The 23,795-nt window shown below is 34.2% G+C and overlaps 1 protein-coding gene across 1 annotated transcript; it reads right to left on the bottom strand.

Annotated features, from left to right (window-relative positions):
* Positions 1-230: 230 nt before the first annotated feature.
* LOC145772398 (cytosolic phospholipase A2-like) lies at positions 231-21,328 on the bottom strand. Its single transcript, XM_082584274.1, has 20 exons — positions 21,260-21,328; positions 19,034-19,115; positions 18,076-18,257; positions 16,657-16,776; positions 15,924-15,961; positions 15,172-15,307; positions 14,119-14,255; positions 13,161-13,274; positions 12,540-12,660; positions 10,587-10,698; positions 9,855-10,079; positions 9,460-9,527; positions 8,473-8,548; positions 6,871-6,964; positions 5,801-5,931; positions 4,633-4,725; positions 4,080-4,192; positions 3,254-3,464; positions 925-1,064; positions 231-296 (listed from the first exon to the last, which is right to left on the bottom strand). The coding sequence occupies exons 1-20, from the start codon at positions 21,326-21,328 to the stop codon at positions 231-233; spliced, it is 2,328 nt and encodes a 775-aa protein (XP_082440400.1).
* Between the last annotated feature and the right edge of the window lie 2,467 nt (positions 21,329-23,795).

Here is a 23,795-nt window from a genome sequence, read left to right as displayed (position 1 = left end):
TTTTTAATTAAAAAAAATTGAGATTTCATGAAGTACAAACAATTACAATAAATATACATTTAGCAAGTGTCAGTGGAACTGTACTGTAGCCCACTTTGCAAAATTTTAATTTGAAGAGAGTATACTTGTTTTTCACAAGCATCAAATACATATAAATTAAACATTATAAAACTATACTTTACTAATATACATGACTAATGTGCGAGTAGTTTATTCGCTTTGCCTTCTCCTCAAACCCTTTTAGATAAGTGTTCTCTCTTACTTTTGGTAGCAGAGCTGTAGACTTTCCTAATGTCCTGCAATTCAATGTATAATAATTTGTTAACAAGATTGCGCCATGGACGATTGCGCTTACAGTTCAGCATACTAAAACTTGTTCAATGCGCATGTGCTATGCATAATACTTGTGACTGCAAACGCAGATCACTTGGAAAGTTTTACTTTTAAACCAGATTACAAGGAAAAGTTTTCCAATTAAAACTTAAGAATACAAAAGTGAAAGCCGTAAAAGTATTCTGTTTTTTTAACAACATTATATAAACAAACAAATAAACAATAAATACTATTATTACTACAAAAAGTGCTCAATGCCAAGCAAAAAGCCAAACAGAGAGAATTAAATCAAATATTCTTATTATTCTCTAAACCATTGACAGCCTGTTTCACCCTAAAAGGAGGATCATCCGAAGGTCCTTATTTAAATAGAATCATTCTATTTTCAAAATAATATTTTTATATTTTTATTATTATTCTAATTTTCATAGTCGTTCTATTTGAATAAGGACTTTCTGATGATCCTCCTTTTTAGGGTGAAACAGGCTGTCAAGGGTTTAGAGAGTAATAATTATATTTGATTTAAAAACAAACAAATAGAATATTTAAAAAAGTTAAAACAGAGCGCAAACTACCAGATAAACTATCTACCTCAACGTGGCTTGTTATATTGTAGTACATTAGCTCACGAAGTTGATCGAAGTTGTAGTTACTGTACTGAAAGGAAAAAGTGCTGCAAAAACTGTCGCCTCCAAATACGTCAAAGTCGTTGAATTTTTTTCTCTCTCCACCTATTCAACATAGCAAAATATAACAGTATTATGTTAAAAAGACCGCAATGACCTTGTTTTTACAGTGTGACTTGACTGCAATCGTGATTGCATACCGTATGCAGATGATTGATAACAACTTGATAGGATTGAATTGCATAATTTAAAAAAAAAACACAAAACTTACAAAATAACAATATATTAAATTTGAACGTTTTTGGCAAGACTTTCTCCCCTTGCCAGGAAATAACTTAATTCATTAAAAAAAAATATACAGTATATATATTCGTAAAATAATAGTAATAAACAACTGAAATTAATGACAATCTGTGCTGAGCTAGATATGGACAGAACTGAAGAACATACAGAAGGTGTTAGCATGCAGTCATTTACAGTAGAATGATCATTTTACAAATATTTATTCTTTTAATATTCTAATGATAGTGGACATGCAGTAGATTACTCGAGTTATTATTTGCAATTAAATTAAATATTATAAGTAAATGTGGCAGAAGTGTGGCAGAGGATGGTGTGTGGGTAACATAGCGTAACCCATCCATCAAATTTATGGAGGGTCCTTATGGTGCGAACTTGTAAGCAACAGTTCCAAATAAAAAAAACTGTGTCCTCGACTGCATGACCAAGTGATGAGAATCTCTTCAAGATGCTGGAAAGGACATCGGCTCCACACCGCTCCAGAGCACGCGGCTGTAAATCGGCAAGACACCAAATAGTACGCTAAAGTCATGGGATCAGTTTACTCGAGGCCTATTCGCTGCATCCAGTTGTTTGTTGTGCTCTATCTCAGTGCATCTTGTGATGGGTGCAGAATAGAACATAAATATTATTGTGATACCGACGTGCAATCACTTGTGACTATTTATCAAATGCTGCAAAAGTAGTTGTATGCTTATTACGACCAGTACGGACAAGCAGCTTCTGGCTATATAAGGTGCTAATTGAGTGAAAAGTAAAATTTTATAACATAAGAAGATTGAATTGTACCGGGACAGTAAGAGAAACGTCATAAAACTCGGAGATTCACTCTATTTCCGTATACAGGCTTACTGTAATGCCAATATAACGTTTATGTTTGGTATGACGTTTCGTAATCTCAATTTTCCATTAGCGGACGAAGCAAACGCAATCAAAGACCAGCACAAACTTTCATGCGATTGGTTCAATCTCTCACAAAGCACAACTCGTAAGAACTGCGACGGTTGTCTGAAAATTGCCAATTATGGAGACATTTTTTGTTGACGCTATTTTGCACTCAACTGTAGTGAAAATTATTATTATTATAATGACGTTTATGATAGCTTCTCAGCAAAAGCTTCATAGGATATTTGAAATATCCTTTTATCGAATGTGAGTGAACTTTCAATCTTGAACCTGTTGCTTTGCAATATTAGAAATAGACTTTGGTTTGTAAAAAAAAACGTTTGTTTGAAAAAAAATTTCTTTTCAACTTTTTATTTGAAGTAAACCATTAACACTATAGCTTTGACGTAAAACACATAGGTCTACTATGTCGTCTGTCAAAGAGAGCACCAACCGCTCTATACATTTTTAGAAAGATCCTAGGTTTTAGAAGTATGTTATTCATCAAAAATATTTCTCTTTTCAAGTTCAATATCACGCTGTTGGAGTGCAAAGTGCTAAAGTAGAATATTACACCTAAACTAGTTTTCGAATATGTCATCCCTTTCAAATATGCAAATATAAAATGTAAGTTACTGTTGCAACTTGTTTTTATTGCAAATAGAAAATTCATTAGATGTCAAAATGTCATATGTTGCTTCAGTAGCAACTTTGATCATCATCTTGTGGACAGGTTGGCTGTTATTTGCTTTCACACGTCATGTTCTTTTGCTACTCTTTTGCTTCTTCGATGCTTGACAAGTCAGCCCACTGTTTGACACCATCTCCTAAGTTTGTTTCTATCTTTCCCTGCTCCTCTTTTCCTCCACCATACATTCAATAACCCATTGATGTAGCTCTCCTGCCGATCCTTTCTAAATAAGTCACGCGAATTTCATGTTTTGTTTTGCTAAATCGGTTGACATTCTATCTTGCACTCCACATCTTTTTCTAAGTGCTTCGCTTGTAATATGTTTTTTTTTATATGATAATTTTAGTATTCTTCTGTAGCACCAGAGTTTAAAAGCGTTGAATTATGATCAGGCAAACAAAATTCTTCATTAACTTACATGGGGGTTTTTCTTTCGATCTTGGAGTATAATGTCTCAGGTTTTTAAACTTCTTGTTGCTCAAAGTAAACCAAATAACTGTCGGGCATCCTTCTCCGTCGCTTGGAAACATAAGAAACTCTTTTGGAGGAAGATTTGCGATCTTTTCAAAATCGATGTTGGGAAACTTTAAGCCAGATTGCCAAGCATGGGCTGCAGCTGACAAAAGGGGCTGTAAAAAATTTGTAAAAGCTTTAATTTGTAATAATTTAGTAAATTACTTTAGTTATAGACTGCCGGTACGTTATATACTGTAGTACAGTATATTAAATAAAATTTACAAAATTTGACTTTATTTTCTTTTCTGTGCTACTGATTTACTGATGACCAAATTACTATAAGGCAGTGTTGTAAGCGATGGCAAACTTTTTATGAACATCCACTAAGAAGCATAACTGAATTTTGCAAAGCAGATGGATAAGGCCATAGTCTATTTGTAGCTTGTGGTGCAGCACGTGTTTTCAAAGCAACAATCTTTTACTAAATCTATTTTGAAGGATTTCAAAGTATTGCAATATAAACTTTTTTCATTACAGTGTTTATGATTAATATTAGTTGTTGTTTGACTGCTATTTCATTTGAAGCTGGGTGAGTTAATTTTTTGATGGTGTAACTTAGGGAAGATAAAACATAAAAAGTCATGGTAGGCTATGGACTAGAGTGCATTTCTCATTTCAGTAATCCTTGCATAACGCAAAGCAACGATCAAAAATACTGATGTAGTTGTTTAATCCGACTTCGTTAACCAGAAACATTCAACATAGGTGCTGTATTACACTGTTCTTACCGAGTAGTTGAATGAATCATCAGATTCGTATCCATTGAAATCCATAACAATCATGATGTCTGTCGTACGCTGTGGTCGCAACACTGCTTCTGTTGGTACGTTCTTGAGAATGCCTGAATTATGTGTTACTGATAATATCAGCAAGAAAAGTTGGTGCTGACTTCACCGATTGCAATAGAAAAATTGACAACGACGGTTTATGTTTGTTGTCTACGTTTACGTTACATATTTCCACAAAATATGTTAGCAATTTATTTGCCAAATAGTGTCTCTGTTATATCAAAGAGCTTTTACTTTTTTTGGTTGAGGCTGTAAAAATTAATTTCTAAGTACCATGGATATGACTATAAAATTGTGCCAACATGACTGACTTGCATTCACTAAATTAGAATAACTTTTCTGATAAAAAGCAAGAATTAAGTTATGACAAAATTTGCATAGTCTACCTGTCTAAAAAGAAGATAAATTATAAAAATTAATTTGTTTTAAGCGTTTTCTCTTGTTAAACATAAAAATTTTGATGTTAAAGATTTCAACCAGGCAGTTTACAAACCAGAATCGGCAAATGATAGTGTCTCTCTCTTTGTTGAGATTTTCTTTTGAATAGGCCTCACACCAATGGCATTAATCAACTCTTTAGCTTCACCTGAACAAAAAAGCCAATACAAATTAAATTAATCATTTGATGCAAGGAGTTGATTGGTGGTACAAAATTAAAAAATTGCCAGTAGAAGATTGCACAGAGCTCGGCCTTAAAGATGCAGATTTCTCACGTTAGTTCCTGAAGACAGTCAAACAAAAATTTGCAGCTTCGAGCTATATGTTCAACCTTCAACTTGCATTTGATATGAGGATAAAAATGTGCTTTGTCTAAATCAAATTTACGAGATACTCAAGGGCAATTTTGCATGTGTTCTAATTATAGTTTAATTATATAATGATAATTAAAACAATGAAAACTATCAATACTACAAAAAAGTGCTCAATGCTAAGCATAAAGGCAAAGCAGAGCAAATTAAATCAAATATAGTTATTACTATCTGAAGCCTTTACAAATTGTTTCACCTAACGGATCATCAGAAGGTCTTATATTTGAATAAGACCTTCTGATGATCCGTTAGGTGAAACAATTTGTAAAGGCTTCAGATAGTAATAACTATATTTGATATAATGATAATTATATATTTTTTTTAATATAATTTAATGCATTCAATTATAATTTTTATAAAACGTTTTACAAAAATGTTTTGTCGAGACTTGAGAAGTTGAATCACTGATTGTGATGGATTTTGTCCAGAATAGAAAAATTTCCCAAAATGAAAACGGTAATTGGTGGTACTAATCTGCAATGTTTCAGAATATAATTCTGCTGCAATTTTTTTTTATGTTACCTTGGAATGGAATATACTAGATTGCAAAAATGTAAAGCAAGAAAACTCAGTAGAAGAGTATCATTAAACATTTTTAGAAATCATTGACTTAGTTTAATGAGCATCGACCTCAGAACCTTTAGATTCTGGAACTTTTGCTCGTACTACTTTGCCAGAAGTGCACAGCACTGTATACAACATTTTACTATTCATGAATATACCCTGGAGAAACATTATTAGAACGCAGAGAGCAAACTTGTATTCATTTTTAAAATAAATCATTTTTGGCGCTCTTTTACTCTTTTTAATTCTGTGTTTTAATACAGTCTGTTCGTTTTCATACTTTCATACCTTTCAAAACTTTAGGAATTCCAAATGGGTTCAAGCTATGTCTTCTGACTCGATCAAAACCAAGTACGAAATTGTTGATGCGAGCAGTTCGGCCAATGAGGGCATTTCGAGAAAAAAACATGCAGTGGCCCCTTAAAAATTGCATTAACATTGAAATATTAACAGTAACTAATTTTTTGTGTTAAAAGTATGTTTTATTGTGAAAACTACCGAATAGCATACCTGAAAGCCACGTTAAATACATCAGATACCAGAAAACGTGATGTCTAATTCAGTTTCGTTTAAAAAGCGGCTTACCAAAAATAGCTCAATGAAAATAGATTTGTGTGTAGTTAATCTTATTTAGCGTATTGTAACTAAAATGAGGCATCCAACAAATGTGATCGAGTAGCCTACATAGAATTTTTTTGCCAAAATATTGAAATCTATAATTCCATTCTTCAGTGTTGAACATCTGTAGCCTGAGGTATCATTGTTAAAGCTTGTCTTCTTAATTGTATCATTATTTTTTTAAGATATTGGATGAAAGCTATTAAAAACGACTATTGTTTTTGAAATATATTTGCACTTGTTAGCTTGAATAGGTAGAATGTTTTTAATAAGGGTATTTAAAAAAATACTACATTTTTTCACTTTTTCGAAAAGAAGCTAGAAGAAGATTTTGCTTAGTAAGAAATGAAAGTATTTTTTCTTGTATTCATCAACTTTAAAAAGGATAGAAATGTACGATAAGAAAATCTTCACAGATTTGCAAATTATTGGATTTACAGTTGTGAATAGCAAATAATTATTTTCCTTACTTATTTATTCCTTACGATACTGTAAAACCCGCAAGTATATTCGTAAATCTGCAGTCTTGAAAACAGCTTCAAAAGGATATGAAATACATCTTGCTTCAAGCCACGTTTGTAGTAACGCAGCCCATCACTAAAATTCATCTTGGCTCTTTTAACTCATGCAATATCGTTCGAAAGAACTCGAATTATAATTTATTTGTAGTTGCAGTTGACAGTGCTTTGAGAACATAGTTCAACAATGTCTCAATTGGAATCTTCATTAAATTGAAGTACCTCATTTCTTTGTGAAGTGTTTCAGCTTCTTCCGTTTTCTTAGGTGGAGCAGTTGGTTCAGCCAATTCCATTTTTTCTTCATTTGCCAAGTTTGCTGTGGAAAATAATTCCTTTTATGTGAATGTGCTTTTATGAAATGTAATGAATCACCTGCATAGCCGAGTGGTGAGAGCACTGATTCGACACTCAAAAAGGCGTCAGTTTAACACTGCTCAAGAGCATATGGCTGTTTCTTTGTTAGGACACTTAAAGACATGCCTGAAGATGGACAAAAAGGTTGGCTTCCTTGTCTTCCGGTCCACTTAATCTAAATCTTCAATTACCGGGTGTAATTGCAGATAGAAAAACATGTAATACAGTGTAATGTTTTTTGACAATTTGTTTACAAGTTGTAGAGTTTGCGCTTTGAAAATGTTTCATCGGTTGAAAAGCTATATATTAATATAGAAATTGTATAAAAATTCACAATAAAAGAGAGGACAAGTTTTCTGTGCAATCAGGGCAACGCTTACAGAAGTAAGAGCTCCCTGATACAATAAAAACAGAAAGTCACACATTTTAACTGCAATGCTGTTTTTCAGTGTGAACTTTCAATGGAAGCAATAATTATACTTTTAAACACAAAAAATATTTAAAAATGCCATGATGCGTTTTAGGAATGCTCTGAAAATGACGTAATGGAATCTAAAGTATTTAAAAAAAGTAGATGAAGATTTAAAAAAAACTTAAGTGTTCACATCCTTTAGCTGACTGTAGGTTCATAAATGATAAGTTTTTATACTGCGTATAGTACTAGCTTAACAAACATTAGGTTAACAAGAGAGTGCAAAGTGCATACCATAACTTGCGATTTTGGACACTCGTTTAAATGCATTTTTTTAAATGTTTGAGACATCAATAGTGAACATACGTATGTAGAACATCAAATCTCATAAGACAAACGTGTTTGCTTTAGGCCATCTGTAAAAATGTAATAAGTCCAACTAAATGAGGTTTGATCCAATTATGAAACTGTAAAACGACAATTACGATTGCTGTATTGCTCAGGCGATACGCCCAAAAAGTTAACTTTTCAGATGCTCTGTTTCTGCTAAACGTGTGGTTTTACTAAATTCTTTTGTATGTTTCTCAAATGTGATGTTTCTATGTTTTGTCCAGCAGTAATCAGTTACATGTTGGATACAATAATTATATCACAATTTTGTTTTATCTGCAGAGGTAGTTAATCTCTGTAGAGCTGTTAATTTTTGCTTTAGATTTGTTTCTTGTACTTCTTTGATTGTAGTATGAATCATTTTAGTCAGACTGATTCAAAATACAAATAAAACAAATCAACAATGATGATCTATAAAAAATTTCTTATTGTTATAGGCTTTTTTTTAAAAAAACTATCGTATTGTTATAGGCTTAATCAGTTAGAACAAATTAATGAGAAACAAAAATGCCACATATTGTACAGTACATGACTATACTTTTAAATTATTTGTGACCGAAAATTCCTTGAAAAGACTTTTGCTTTTGTTGTATTGTCTATTGTTTTTTTTTTTGTTTTTTTCTATGTTTGCTTCGACTTTATATCTTTATAAGTATTGTCATAATTACATGAAGTTTCAACTCCAGGAACGTATGTTTCATCCTCTTCATCCTCTAAGTCGTCATCTTCATCATCAGATTCAATCTAAGCGTTCAAAAGTAAAAAATAAAGATGATCAGTAGCAAGATCGATAAAGCGGCAGAAAGGTGCATCTGATGTTAATATACAACGGAACCAGCTGTATTAGTCTTCTTTTCTAAGATATCTACCAACCTTATTGTAATAATATTTAAAAAAAAGTTAAGGTAAGTTCCACACTTGATTCCAAGTATCGGGGATGAGAAGACAAGGTCCTCATTACACTAAGCCTTCGGCACTAAAAAGAGTTGGGTGGCCAGTTCCGTTTTCTCGGCCGCCTTTTCCTTCAGTAATTATGAACACCCAATTTATTATACCCTGGGTAGAGGTGAGCGGTGTTTTTCAACAACTAGCTTAAGCTGAAAGTCGAATCAGATTTACATCGTTGGAAAGCCAACGCATCCGCTGCGCCATCCCAGCATCCCAGTATTTAAAAGGTAAACATAATAGAAAAAACTTTGTCATAAAAAACAAATAAGTATTTCCTTTAAAACTCTAACAGCTACATCAAGGTGATATTTGTTTGGACAGCAGTGGAGAATATGATTGAATTTTGATTGATAAAAACATGTTATTAGTTTTGCAGCAAGCTTGTTTCTTTGGGTTCTTAGTTTAACTTTGCCTGAAATTATGTTTCAGGGTCTTCGGTTCAAAAGGTTAAAATATATTAGGACTACAAGCGAGTTGGTTTTTAAACTATCGCAACCCTTTTAATGAACATCCCACTGCTATCATTTTTCATCATCATCATGCGCCTTTTCCGAAAAGGTTTGCTGTCAAATGCTTCCACTTCGATGCTCAACAAGTTTGTTACCTCACTTTTAAAGACACCTCAAATAGCTGAGGGTTTCTGAGTATTTGCTTCAAACAAGGAAGACAAATATTACGAAAATACCTTATCTTCTGCAGAAACTTACATTAGCAGAACGGAGGGTCTCATCCAATCCCTTGTTTGCATTTGCTCGGCCATTGATTCTCTCTTGCTCTAAATTTGACAAAACTTTAAACTACATAGTCCTATCGATATTCTAAAGCGTAATATTTTGTATTCATGAACTACTGTTAGTGTATTACTACAATTGTGCCTTTACGTCATGTGTCTCTGTATTCCGCTGTAAAGCACGCTTCCATTTTGTGTAAGATCCCATTAGCACGATACCCGCTAGCCAGATTGATATAGAATGTAAGCTGCCATTCTTTGGTGAACATCAGTCATTTGTAAACCATGAAAATTAGATAGGCTATACGTTGCTTTTTTATAAACTTGCAATATGTACATGTGCTCTAGAACGATCGTTTAATACTGAATTACCAATGTATCTTAAAAGATCTTCTCTTCTCTCTCCTCCATTTCTCAAATATACATTCAGAAGAATGGAAAAAGCACATCCTGTCATTCCTATGGTGAAATCTAGAGGATACTCTGGTCGTTTGCGCACAAGAATTCCATCATTCCACACAGAACCCTCTTGTTGAGGACGAAAACCAATTCCATAACTTGGGAAGTAGATTTCGTGAGGGGATCTTTCCATATAAGCTGCAAGAAGATTTAAGAAAAGGTTTAAGTCACATGTTGCATTTTCTAAAATCTTGTATCCTACCTTAATCGAAGGAAAATACGTTATCTGCATTGTAGGCTGTGTCAAGTAGCCTGCAAGTAGCAAGTAAAGCGTACAATGTTAATCATGCATAAACTAATTTATTTTCTGTGGCTGAACTAGAGAAACTTAAATTCTGAAGATGAAAACTTAGAAGTGTATTCTATTCAAACCTTGTTGATTATGCACTTGAAAATCGCCTTTTGAATTTTGTTAATCTTTATTTGTTTAGAAAATATGAACAACTTTGTAGGCTACATAAGGTTATTAAGCTGCTTTTAGTTGTTTGATTTTTTTTTTTAAACTTTACTTGAGTTCTGTATTTGTGGTGATAGTCGAAAACCAGTAGGTTACACAAAATTTTATCGCTCTATAGTTATTGTAGATCTATTGATTAGCTGCAAAGAAACGGCTTAAAAGCTAAATGTTTTTCTGAAAAATCATACCATGAAATACACCAGCCGACACATTGTTCTTGACATGTAAAGCGGAAAAAATAGGATAAGGAACTTTTGCCTCATCAACGTTCGAAGATAGCTCGCTGAGCTTTACATGATTCTGAAACAGAGATTGATCTTTTCTAAATACATTTTCAAAATAACTTTCAAAACCTAACTTTTTGATTGACACTTGAATGAAGAATTGCGTTAGGTACTTCAAATAGTTTTTTTAACCTCTAGTCCAGTGGTTCTTAAACTAGGGGCACGCCCCCCCCTTTGGGGGCAAAAGTTCTTTAAGGGGGACTCCGCAATGATGTTGGTTGGTTGTTGTGCTAGAACAGTGGTTTCCAACCTTTTTGACCTTGCGGCACCCTATCAAGAAATAAATAGTTTGCGGCACCCTGGCAAAACTGGATCAATTTTATGAGGTTTCTGTATTTCAAATAACTGAATGACATAACACAGAATGAGTTGTACAGTATAGCGCGCGTAATTAAATGTATTTATTCAAAAGTCATTGTGAAATTTGGGCTTGACTTCTTGCACAAAGTCCATTAGTATCTGGGGGCACATTCGATAAAGCCACTCGCATTTCTTCCTCGACTATAAGCAGTCGTTCTCGTTTTTTTAGTTTTTATGTTCGTCAATACGGAAAATCCACTCTCACATAGGTATGACGTGGAAAACTGCAGCAAAAGCACTATAGCTTTCTTTCCAACGCAAGGATATTCATTTTGAATTTTTATCCAGAACTCGTCGAGAGGCATCTGCTTGTGCGTAAGCTTAAAATTTCCATAGTTACGAATGTCAATTAATTTTTCTTCTTTTTTAAGATTCAAAACAATATGAGAGTCCAGCAAAAATGGATTTCTTACCCATGCGTTAATCCCCCCAGTGCTGGCGTGTGAATAGATTGGTTTACAATGGTTCGCAAACAATCGTGCAATTTTATAATCGTGCTGGGTCACACAATCCGATAATCCATCACTGCAATTTGACTTTGTGCGCCGTGAAACGCAAAATAAAATCATGAAACTTGGCAATAATGATGCGTTTCAATCGTTTTTTATGGAAAGAACAGCAAGAGTCAAAATCTCTTTCACGCTGTTTTTCCTGGGCGAGAAAACAAAGGCTTACCGCCAGCGACTTTCCCACTAAGCGACTCTAGAAAGGAATCAGGAATAACTGCGAGACGCGAAACTTAATACGCACTGTAACTCGGTTAGAAATAAATAAATTCCGCACTTAACGGGTTAAAGCTAAAATAAAGGATGGACCGCAGTATTACAATATCTCAATATCTCGCGGCACCCTTAAGCATTGCAATTGGCATCCCAGGGTGCCGCGGCACCCCGGTTGGGAACCACTGTGCTAGAAGGATGTGCTACTCTATTGTACAAGTCGTAAATAGAAATGTTGGTGAGCTGACACCTTACCTTGCTTCAATGGTAATGTGATCTCGTTTTGATTTCAGTTTCTCGTGCACTTGCTAGTGTGAAAACACAAGCTCGGAACAAACTTAACCGTGAACCTGACATGCGATGTGCATTGTCTTCAAATAGTAAGCTACAAATTAAACAGGTGGTTTCGAAAAAGCACCTGCATCATTCTTATTGATGTTGGAAAAAGGAGATTGTGATCTACTTAATCTTTTAATTTATGCTTGCTCCGCTTGCTCCTATCTAAGACTTAATTTCAGCTTGGAAAAGCAATGCTGATTTCAGGAATTGCAGTTCAAAATTGCAAAAGTTTTGTGTTTACATACGGAAGATCGATGACTTGCAATTTCGAATATAAGTTTAGTTTCATTTATTCATAAAATCCAATTGTTAGCATTCAGCTTGTACGCAAGTGGCCAGTTTATTGGTCTAGAAGTATACGTTTGGAGGTTAGCGTTTATCCAATTTCCATGCTTTAGACAAAATCCTGCTTCAAAATTTACGCAAAATCACCACTGACCTTGTCACCAAGCAACTGTCTGCCGGCCAGGAAACCCGGAAAATAATTGACGAAGGTGTGAGGCTGGTCGTAGGTCTTGTATGATCGACTAAGATACTTCCTATGAGACATATAATGTTTACTAATAATGTATAGCCTACTACTGTAATATACTGTTTAGTTACAAGTTGACTAAAACAAATTGGCAAAAAAAATTTCTAGCAACAATTGCAACGCTTTTATGATGAATGCGAAAGTGAAAGCAGAAACAAGCGAGTTGTTTTATTGCTTCACTGACGTTTCGAGCACCATCACGATGTGCATCTTCGGATCGAATGATGTAGCCTACATTGTAGGCCTACAAAATAAAATTTTGTAATTATACACTGCACTGAGGTTAAAGGCAAGAGCAACAAGTGAAAAGTGCATTATTTTAACTTGCTAGAAAAGGTATTAATTTTGAATCAACACCAAACTTTATAGTATTCAAATATAGTAAGTTGAATTTGAAATATGATGTTTCGAATACCAGTTGGCCAAGTAGCCTATGTATGTATTATGTATGTGTTACAAGCTTATCTGATATCGCGATCGACATATGTACATAGGAACCCCTCTTACTCGTATGCAATCAAGGAAAACGGGTTCACCAACTGCAGCCATAAGTTATTCGCGAATCTCTCTCTTACTCCTTCATGGAAAGAAGTTTGATTCTCTTCCACAATTCCTTGCAAAGCGTAAGCTGTTGACAGATACCTATTAAGAGATGTATAATTTAAACAAAAGCAGAATTTTAAAAAATTGCTCACAGAATGTGACATAGCTAGCCGTAATTCTAAAGGTCTTCCGTAGATGTATACAGCGGCTGTTTAGTTATCTAGATATTCCAGTTGCATATCATCTTTAGTTTGCAGTCTGTAGAGTGTAATCTCTTTATTTAAATTAATACCCATTACTTTATTTATATTGATGTTGACTGCTTTGCTTACTTTGTGAGAATTCGAAGTTTGAAGTAATTAGTAACGATATGCTGTTTGCTTGGTGATCTAAACTGTAAAGGTGCAGACGCAGATTAAAATTAAAGCGCTCCTCCCCCCCAAAAAAATTTTTGCATTGAAAAGTTACATTGCAGCTTACTTCAAAGCTAATCACAAAATAATGTTGAAGGCAAATTTATTATGCGAAAAATTGGTGGAACTTGATCGAGCCGTAATTTATTGAGGCTATGGCCTGCCATATCAACTGACACTAAAACTTTACAAAACATTGAAGCCACGCTCAGGTACGATAAAAACTTTAGAAGTCAGATGTCACGCCTATCAAGCCAATTGATGAAAAATGTATATTTAACTGTAATATTAAAGTATATTTAACGTTTATATTTATTTAATATTTAAGTACTTAAGTATTATGTATTATTAGTTACAGCCACTGTCGCAGATCTTACGAGCTGTGCTCCGCAAAAAAAGCGTTATTTCAGCAGGCGTTTAAAATTTAAAAAAAAACTGAAAGCCCAAATTGTCAATATTTTGAAATAAAAGATCCTTTACTGGTACCAGAATAAAACGAAAATATGCAGTAAATCAATAGTCTCACGTACCATGCAGATCCAGAGAGACCACAAGCATAAGTGATCGTATCTAACAAACCAGCATCTTTCAGTGCTTCCATGGCTCCGCACATCCCTGTCACTGCTCTAAATCCTCCTCCTGAACAGACTAAAGATACCACTGGTGTCTGCAACAGAAAATTAAACTTAAAATAAAAAAAAGTAGGCTACAGTTTGAAATATTTTCAATATGTAATTAACGTAAGCCTCTGTTCATCAACAAATACGAAGTAAATACATATTCTTAACTATTTTCTTCTCATCATACTGAAAAAATGTACTGTATTAGCAGGACAGGTTTGCTACATCAGCTGGGATAAAAAATCATTATTGACGTTATAGTTCTGGTTAAGATCGAAATATTTGAATGAATCTCCAACGAAAACACACTGAATATATCATCAGTTCTTCAAAAAATATAGAAAAACTCCTCGCGAAAGTTTTGAAGGCTGCTCATATGCTGCAATAAAATTATTTTTTAAAGAGTATTGAGTTAAAAAGATATCCAAATAATTCAAAGTAGTTTGAATTGCTCAATCAAGATTAGTTTAGTCTGATAGAAACTACATTTATTGCAACGCAAAGTAACAGTTTATAGTTTTAAACTATTAAAAATACAAAGCACGGTCTAACTTGTTTGTTTTTTGATTGAGAGCTTACAGAAAGAATTGTAATTGAATTGAATTTAATTGTAATTGTAAACAAATTTGATTTAATTGTAAATGAACTTAATTATTGCAAAATTTTATTTTCGTCATCACCACGTTTTTTAAACAAGCACAGGCAAAGCACCATGCAAAGTTATTATGTCATCATTAGTTTCTGTAAAGCAGTTGATGGCCTGTTTCTTTGATGCTAACAAAGTTTTAACTAACTTTCTTTGAAATAAAATTATTGAAAATATAAAAAGTGCTAGACGTATTCTCGGTAGTCGTTTGTTGTTTAAATAGTGGATTTTGGTTAAACTGTGGCTTGTTTTAAGTCTATCTATCGAACATTTGTATGACAGCTTAAAACTTAAGTTATTTAAAAGGAAATATTTACCTCTTGTAAGTTTTGAGGTCCTTGTTTTTCTCCAACAAACTTTTTAACAGCCTCGTGAACAATCGGCATTCTTTTTTTACGAAAAGTCCTTTCTGCAGAACACAAACCCAAAGAGAAGCGAAAGTCCGGAGAGGTTCTGAAAATGTAAGTTTATGATAAACGTTTATGGCAGATAGCTTACTATGCCAAAGGGTTGCCGTTGCCCCTTCTGGGCTTCAATCGTATATAGCCTAACCAAAATAAATTATGTTGCCATGTGTAGGTTACTGAACGGTTGAGTGTTCTGTTTCCATGTCTGAAAACAGAGCAATCAACCGCCGTTGCCAAAAACACAACTTGGGAAGGGAAATTTCTACAGTACATGCTGGTCATGTTTAGGCCTAAAACGCTACAAACTCACTGGTGCATCGACCATTTGCGTTTTTCGCACCATATCGATGTAGAGCATGGACGTTAACCATAGGAGTTCCTATCATACAACATTGCTACAATATTATGGTTGACTAAACGCAAAAGATCAATATAGTAGTGAGGGATCAGCTTGGTTTTCTAAATCATTTGAAAAACTTCAATTTTTTTTCAAATATGAGAGAAATAATAAAGGAAATATACGCTTTAAAGAAAACGTGTCAAAAGTAGTCTGTTTGGCAAGTTATCTTGGAATTAGAAGAACAAAAATGAACAGAAAAGTGAACATACACGACTTAAAAAGCGTAAATTTGTTGTCATAAAAGGCCTATATTTCAACTTACTTATATTCTCTCTTGATGGCAATATCAAGTTCACCTTTCTACAAATAACATAAAAGTGATAAGTCAAACAAATGCAAGCATTTTTCAGATATACATTAAACACAAAGTTGCATTTTAAATCTATGTAGAGTTTTTTAAATCGCTACAACTTTCTCAGAATTTTGGCTGATATTGTTTTCCCTCTCATGTTGATGATGTTGTTGATGTTGATGATGTTGAAACATTTCTATTTATCTTTATAATTGTTACTTGTGTTGCCCATTTAAAGCAGATTGGCTTCTTCAACATATCAGCCCAGCCACGGCTGTAAATTCCAGAAGTTACTGAGAGATAAAGTTAAAATCAAATAGCTTCTTCAGAATAAAGAAAGTTTTTGAGTTTTACTTATGATAAGATAACATAAGAAACACATTGGATGTTATCATGCCGTGTTGTTTGAAGGCTACAAATAGCATATCTCTAAGGCAGTTTAATTAAATATAAAAAGAAAAAAAAATGCATTGCAACATACATAATCGCTATACGGCCAATCTGTTAAAATGAGTTTCAAAATTAAGCTGCTCAAAAAATATTTGCCTATTACGCAACAGATATAGTTTATAGCTTGTGGAAAGCCAAGCGCAAAATTTAATCGCCCAACACAGGAAACGCGTCATTGCGCTATCAACGCACGTGTTAAAAATTTCTTTGAAATCCTGCTACTACTAAAATACGTTTTACAATCACTGCTTACGTTATGCCCGAATATCAACGTTTTCTGCAGTGGTTCACCATCAATTTTCAGCAAAGTGGCATTGACCTCGTGTTTTCCAATCAAATCATCAAACATTACATCCAAGTCATAAAGTTCAATCTAAACAAAGAAGAAAAAAAAAATAAACGGCTTCCATGTCGTCCTGTTGAGTTTGTTAGTCAAATATTTGCACACACTACCTCAGAACTATCAATCTTGCTTTCATGTTCAACAAACTTCTAAAGAAAACTATATTCAGTATTGAAATCAACAAAATGAGAATTTTAATTATGTAAACGAGACAGAGTAAATTACTTGTTGCAAATAAAACATCGAGAAAGTGTTAGAGAAAATCAAATTATTAGAATGTACATAAAATACAAAGCTTTTCTATCAGTATTCATTTGTTGTAACAATTTTTGTTTTTTGCTCCAGAAGTAAACTAGATAAGAGAGAAATTTTTGTATTATGCTACTGTACTTTATAAATGTACTTTAGGCCAGGGCTTCCCAAACTTTTTTGCTCGCGGCCCCTTTTAATCTCCTAAAATGTTTCACGGCCCCTTACGATTAAAACGACGAACAGTGCGGAATATACATCATTGTGATATTTATTGAAAAGCTTGAAATTAAATTTAACGAAAACCAAAAACAATTTACCGTTCTCAGTTCAGTTTGCTTTTAAGTTATTTATTTCTGACCATGATAGCAACGAATCCTATGGGCAGCCTACTGGAAACAAAACAAAAAAAGCCAACACATTTATTCAGTGTGAACAAAGCAAGTCCAGCCGTGGCTCAGTGTTTGTTAATGCAGGTCTCAAGGCGGTTTCAATGTTGTTTAGGCTGGAACGGTAGGTGAAGTAAGAACATTTCAGATAAATCATCTTGAAATCTTTGCTTCCAGATGTTCAATTTTTTTATGAATGCATCAATTTTGGTTTTCAATGCAAAATATTGATGTTTTCTCCTAGGAGGGACAAATTAAATTCGTTCAGTTTTTCAAGCAAATCTGACATTTGGCATAATTCCAAAAGCCAAGCTAGATGTCATTGCAAAAATGGTGGACCAAGACTGAATTGTAACCTATTCTGTTGGAAAAATCACGAGTTCGGTTTTCAACGTTAATTGGCTAGCCATTTTAAAGCTTTGACTTTTGAAAGCCACCTCACTTCACGATGCAGTAAAAGAGGTTTTAACTCCGATTCCATTTCACGTCATAAATTTTCAAAAGTGCGGGCAGCCTATTGAGTGCGAGACTCTTAATAAAGTTAATAACTGTCACAGCATCTCGCACAGAAGTGCTAATATGCAGTACCTTGTGTAAATTGGTATACTTTCTGCGACCCCATTAGGGGGTCGCGACTCCCAGCTTGGGAAGCCCTGCTTTAGGCTATAAATGATTAATGCAGTGCTCTTACTATGATTGGAAAAGATTCTTCGCACTTCGGATTTAAACTTGCTTTTGGATCTATAAACTTAAAAGTTTGATTAATTGTTCCAGAAGTTGTGTCATCATCGATGCTTCGTGTGACAAAAGTCTTCAGTTTGTCATTTGTGACGTTTGGGCACGTGACACGAAATTGGGGATCGGGAGTATCCACTGAAACAACAATTTGTGAAAACTGTAATCAATAAAGAAATAAACCTTTTCTTGTATTAGCTAACGAAAGCCACAAGCCCTTTCTTGATTCCTAAACATAAAGCATTACTTCATCGTGGCCAGTCGCATCGACACTAGGGTTCTTCGACATCGCGTAACTTCATGCAGCTAATAAAACGTGAAAAATTTAACTCTATTTAGAGATCCCAGGATAAAACCGCGATTATTATGTAGGCTATAAACATAATTCCATGATATATGGTTTGTCACTCAGCTCTGAACTATCTTTGGTACCAAATAATTTTACAGCAGAAAAAAATAGTTCTGTCTCAACTTACATTGAGAGAATGCTCAGTAGCGCATTGTAAAGGTGTTGCAGATTACCATTTGAAAATACCGTACATTGTTTTCCACGAAATCGAGAAACCGGAAGCTTGAAAAAGTCGCTAAATCCGGAGATTTTCAAAATCCGGGACCCGGTTTTAATAAATATTGACCGAAAACACTTTTTTTTGTTTAACCATGCCGTACTAAGTTTTACCGGCCGAAATTTCTATCAATATCAACATTTTAAAAACTACCTGATCCAGAAATAATTTTTCTGTCTCAAAATTATACGTTACATTACAACAAATTAATGTAAAGTTTGTTTTAATCAAAGTTAAGGTCAACTATCGATCGACCAAAACAACTTAGGCTATAGCCTACTGTTCTGTTATCCTATCTTCTCCACTAAGACGACTTTGATATATCACAAACTGGTTAAAATGACTTACCCCAGTCACGTAAGTAGGAAACAGAAACATTTCTGAAGCGAAGGAGTGTAACATTTACCACCACCTTTCCTTTAAATTCAAGCTGAAACATATTGTAAGTTTGAAACCACGATTTGAGATCTTTAATTTTAGGTATCATTCCCAAGCTTAGACCAAATTTTGTTCAAACCCAGCAGCTCAAACCAAGCCCAGCAGCTCCAAACAAAGAAAATTGAAGTCGAAAAAAAACAGTTATTATTCTGACTCAAGGGGTAGCTAGTACCCACTAACGTACGCAGGGGGGGGGCATTGGACCATGCCCACCCCCCTAAAAATGTTTTAGTGGTTAACGACGTAGATTAAGGCATTTAACATGTTTTGGATTGCACTGTCAAAGCAATTAACAATGTTGCTTTATAGATGATGTTGTTGACAATGTTGTTTTATAGATGATGTTACGCTGTAGCCTACCCTCCGTACCCCCCTCTCATAGGCCTTGCCTTGAGGGTGGTTTAGGGTAGGCCTTCTTTTTCGTTCTATAGTTCAGAGTGCGGTAATTTTTGATTAAAGTTAAAATTGCATTCGATATTTAAACTTTCACAAAGTAGTTCGATTTATCCTTTAATTAAGGTAATGACGTTGCCTATCATGATCGAACTATTATGGTTTTTACTTCTCCGTTTAGGCCTATACTATCATGCTTTTCATATTCAGAATCGGTATCTGTACAGTGACATACGCAAAGACCGTGAGAGTCTATATTTCACCAAGTTGGGGGTTACAACCCTCCTTTTGGCACGCGTGTGACGTCACGATATTAAGAATGATACTTTCAGTCTCTATGTCTCTAAAACAAAGTTTGCCTAATCTAAAACGAAACTGCATTAAAAGAGCGAGTTTTGCCAATACCAAACATTCAAATAAAACTCAGCCAGGAATTAGCAACAAAAAAACATAGAAACTTAGCTTTATTACTGAAAAATGCCCAAGAAAACATGATCTTATCCTTTTGTTATGCCACTGGTCAGCACTATTTTACAGGAATATTTATACCCACATTTTTGTTGAAAATGCTCTCAGAATGCACCAAATTTAAAGTGATTTTTCAAAATTTTCTGGGGGAGGCCTCCCAGACCCCCCGACGCTGGGTGTCGCCTTTGGCAAAGACGCCGTCGGGCTTCGCCAGCCGGCCGTCAAACCCTCCCCCCTTTCAAAATTCCTGGTTACGCCACTGCTATCGGCTATTATTACCAAATGAGCGTTTTTTAATTTTTTTGTTTCGATTTAACAGCATTTTTAATGCCCCCCCCCCCCCCTTGAGAAAATCCTGCGTACGCCACTGCATGTACCTTTGTGTTGTATTGCGATTTAGTTGAAATACTTAAATTTATATTTCGAACTGCAACTAAAACTTCTGATCCCGGCTAATCTCTCTGAGTTAGGATACCTGAAATGAATTATGGAGGCCTATATTCGGCTTTATTTTGGCTTGCTGTTTGTGAAGCAACAAGTTTAGACAATTGTAGTAGCCTAAGATGCAAGCCAGAGACATGCAGCATACTGTCGCGGAGCAGAGTACTGAGTACGTCCCGCGGTGGCTATTCATGTAGTTCGCTTTAAGCATTATTAACAAAACACACAATAAACCGCTTCTTGTACTTGTACTGCAGCTAAGTGTTACTGCAGAAATGTTGTTGTTTTCACAGTAACGTAGTCAACTTATTAAAGTCTCTGAAATGAAATAGCTTATATGTGACAAGTGGTGTGATTTGTGGCCTTAACTAGTTAGAAGTATTTACTTCATCGACGAAACAATTTGCACTATCCTGGTGTATACAAGATTTTTATATCAAGACTGAGCTTTATGTTCATGTTTTGATTAGATTGAAGTAATATGTTATAAAATACTGAATGATAATTTTAGTAGATCAACAAATTTATTATCTAGCTAGCTAATAAATGAAGTAGAACGTGAAGAAAGATGTCTTGCAGAACTTTAAATAAAAAATTGATCAATGATGTAAGGTTTGTACCCCATAGCCTAATACATACACTTGTAATTTGTACATAATAACTCATAAAAACTATAATACTATTAATATAAAATAACAAAAGGTCTATCACATAATGGATAATAACTATAATTTATGAACTTAGCATGCGTACACTTAAAGAATCATTTTTCTTAATTACCAAGAACTCAAACTAAACTTGTATTTGTATACACGGTAGTCTATTACATCTTACTTTAAAGTTGTCAAAGGAGGATTGGTATCTGTCTTCAAGAACTTCAAACGAGGAATCATTTCTTGCCATAGTTTTGGGCAATATCGATAATTTTTTCTTTATCTTAAAATTGTTTTATAGTATAAATGAAAGTAACCGCATCGTAAACGCTTTTAGTATTGACTGTGGAAATCTTTCGTATTTATATTAAAACTCTGTCACAAAAAGTTTGTAAATTAAATTTCGATGCGAAATATGTTACATGTATACATTGAACATGACGTCATTTTAGCACATGTCACCATTTAAAATTTACGTCATCATATTAATGTAAAAGTTGGAATTGATGTCATAATAATTATAACACAATCAAAATAATATTTAGGTAATGATATAATTGCTGTACGAATCTTTATTTAAACGTTTAGGTTACTTTATAAAAATTTCCTTTTAATTTTTTACATATTTTCTAATGTAATTAAGCTAAGTTAGTTTGATTTTATCTAAATTACGAGTCATTGCTAAGTGAAAATTGCATCATAACATATCAACTTTTGAAATGAACAACTTTTTTCAATTATATTAAATTCAAGTATTAATCAAAAATTTCGTTGTAATTTGTATGATGCCATAATTGCATTCGTTTATGAAGTCATCAACAACATCATTTCAGTTGCACAAACGGCAGAAATACTGCTGTTTTCACAAAAGTTGCTTTAGTTTTGTTTTTACCATTACAAAAAAAAAATTCATTTATTTCGCTTGCAAATAAATGTACTCCATATATCATATTCTACTTCACAGAGTCACTGATTAATATAGCCTGCAATTAATCAAGATTCGCTATAGTTTAACTTAAATTAAGATAGAGAAACACAAAAGCCTTTCTACAGATGGATGTACTTTTAATACATTGAAGAGGCCTCGTTATCAAGCTAATGAACTGTTTTCTTTTTCTGTGTTAACGCAGTTTTTATTATTTTGTCAAGCAACCGTACCCACATCCATTTTGGATTGTTTCTTGCTCTTCAAGGGACTTTCACGCATTTAGCGGAGGTTAAATCTTTATTGTGACGACATAAATGATAGTATTCATGATATCACTTTTCCTCAAACTTTCACTGAAACGGAATGGAAGAACATTAGCGAAAGTGTGAATATTTTGAATGCTTAAAAACATTTAATAGAAATAAACACTCTCTTTACCGCATAACAACACCACGTAGCATTGCATCCTGAATATCGTTGAAGCAACAACATTCTGTTGACAACATACAGTACAATTTAGCAACATTTACGTTAGATCACCATAATCATCAGTCGAATGACGAATGTGCGTGTCAATTCACGTATGCATTCGACCTCCTATACCAGAGATGGTAAAGCTTTGCTATTGCATGGGTCGCAAAAGATACCTTAACCCTCAAAAACAAAAGTAAGTTATGCATTTAGGTATATGCTAATAATAATGCGAAGCTTACTGTTGTGTATTCCCTGCAAGCAGCCCCGTAACTAGCTTGGAGCACCAAGGCGGCAATAAGTATTCTAGAGGGGGCCCAACTTTTACCTTCCGTATCATGTACGAAAACGACGTTTGTACACAATGTGGGTATATTTACGCAAAAACTTTAATTGTATTACAACGTTTACATTAGCATAGATTATCATACAAACAGCGTGAACTGGTAGTATAGAGTCAATTATATGCTGTAGCTTAAAGAGTTATAATCACGACAGCATAGAAATTGAGAAGCAAAATCATTTTTAAAACATCCAACCATCAACTAGTGATAAAATGGCTAAAAATTTGGCATAGAAACCGCAATGAAATTTATGATTTTGTAGTTTTTATTTGTTAGTTAATCCATTACCTTCATGGACTTCGAGTTCGTTTTAGTTTATTTACATTTTCCTCTAATGCGCTGCACAAAATATACTATACATAGAAAATAGGCGTTTAACTGATCATTTATTAAATAGGGCTGCAGCCGCTGCACCTGTTTTTGTAAATAATTGTGCAATGTACTGTAGTTCGTTTTGTAAATAAATATACAATGTGTACATTGCACCTCATTTTCTCTAGTGCAGAATCAACAATCATCTCTATAAGATCAATCCTTTAATGATAATAGTAAGAATGTATTTCACATCATCAGTGAAATGTATCCTCGCCATAGATAGGTTAGGTCCTACCTTAACAGAACTCGTGGATGGTCTTCACTGAATCTATTAACAAAAACGTCCAGGTCTATTTTCTTGATCATTTCTTTTTCAAACACCAACAGAACCAAGTTCGTCTGCCTCGTCTGGAACATAGACCTGCGTGTAGGCTTGTCTATCCGAGATTAAGACCGAGAAGCCACTCTCACAAACCGCACTACTGGACCCGAATGATTCCACAGTAGCGGCAAGTTTGTATATTCGGAAATGCCAGTCGTTGATTGTATAGTTCTCTCAGTATTATATTGTAATTCTGGTGTTCTGCAACTTCCACATGGTCATGTTGGAACTGTTTGAGACTTGCAATTCCGCCTCTGAGGAAATATCTATCTTCAGT

The sequence above is a fragment of the Aplidium turbinatum genome, chromosome 6 (assembly GCF_918807975.1).
Source record: "Aplidium turbinatum chromosome 6, kaAplTurb1.1, whole genome shotgun sequence".
In the NCBI taxonomy this organism is placed as follows: domain Eukaryota; kingdom Metazoa; phylum Chordata; class Ascidiacea; order Aplousobranchia; family Polyclinidae; genus Aplidium; species Aplidium turbinatum.
Note: the sequence above shows the minus strand (reverse complement) of the source record. Positions and strands in the feature narration are given on the sequence as shown.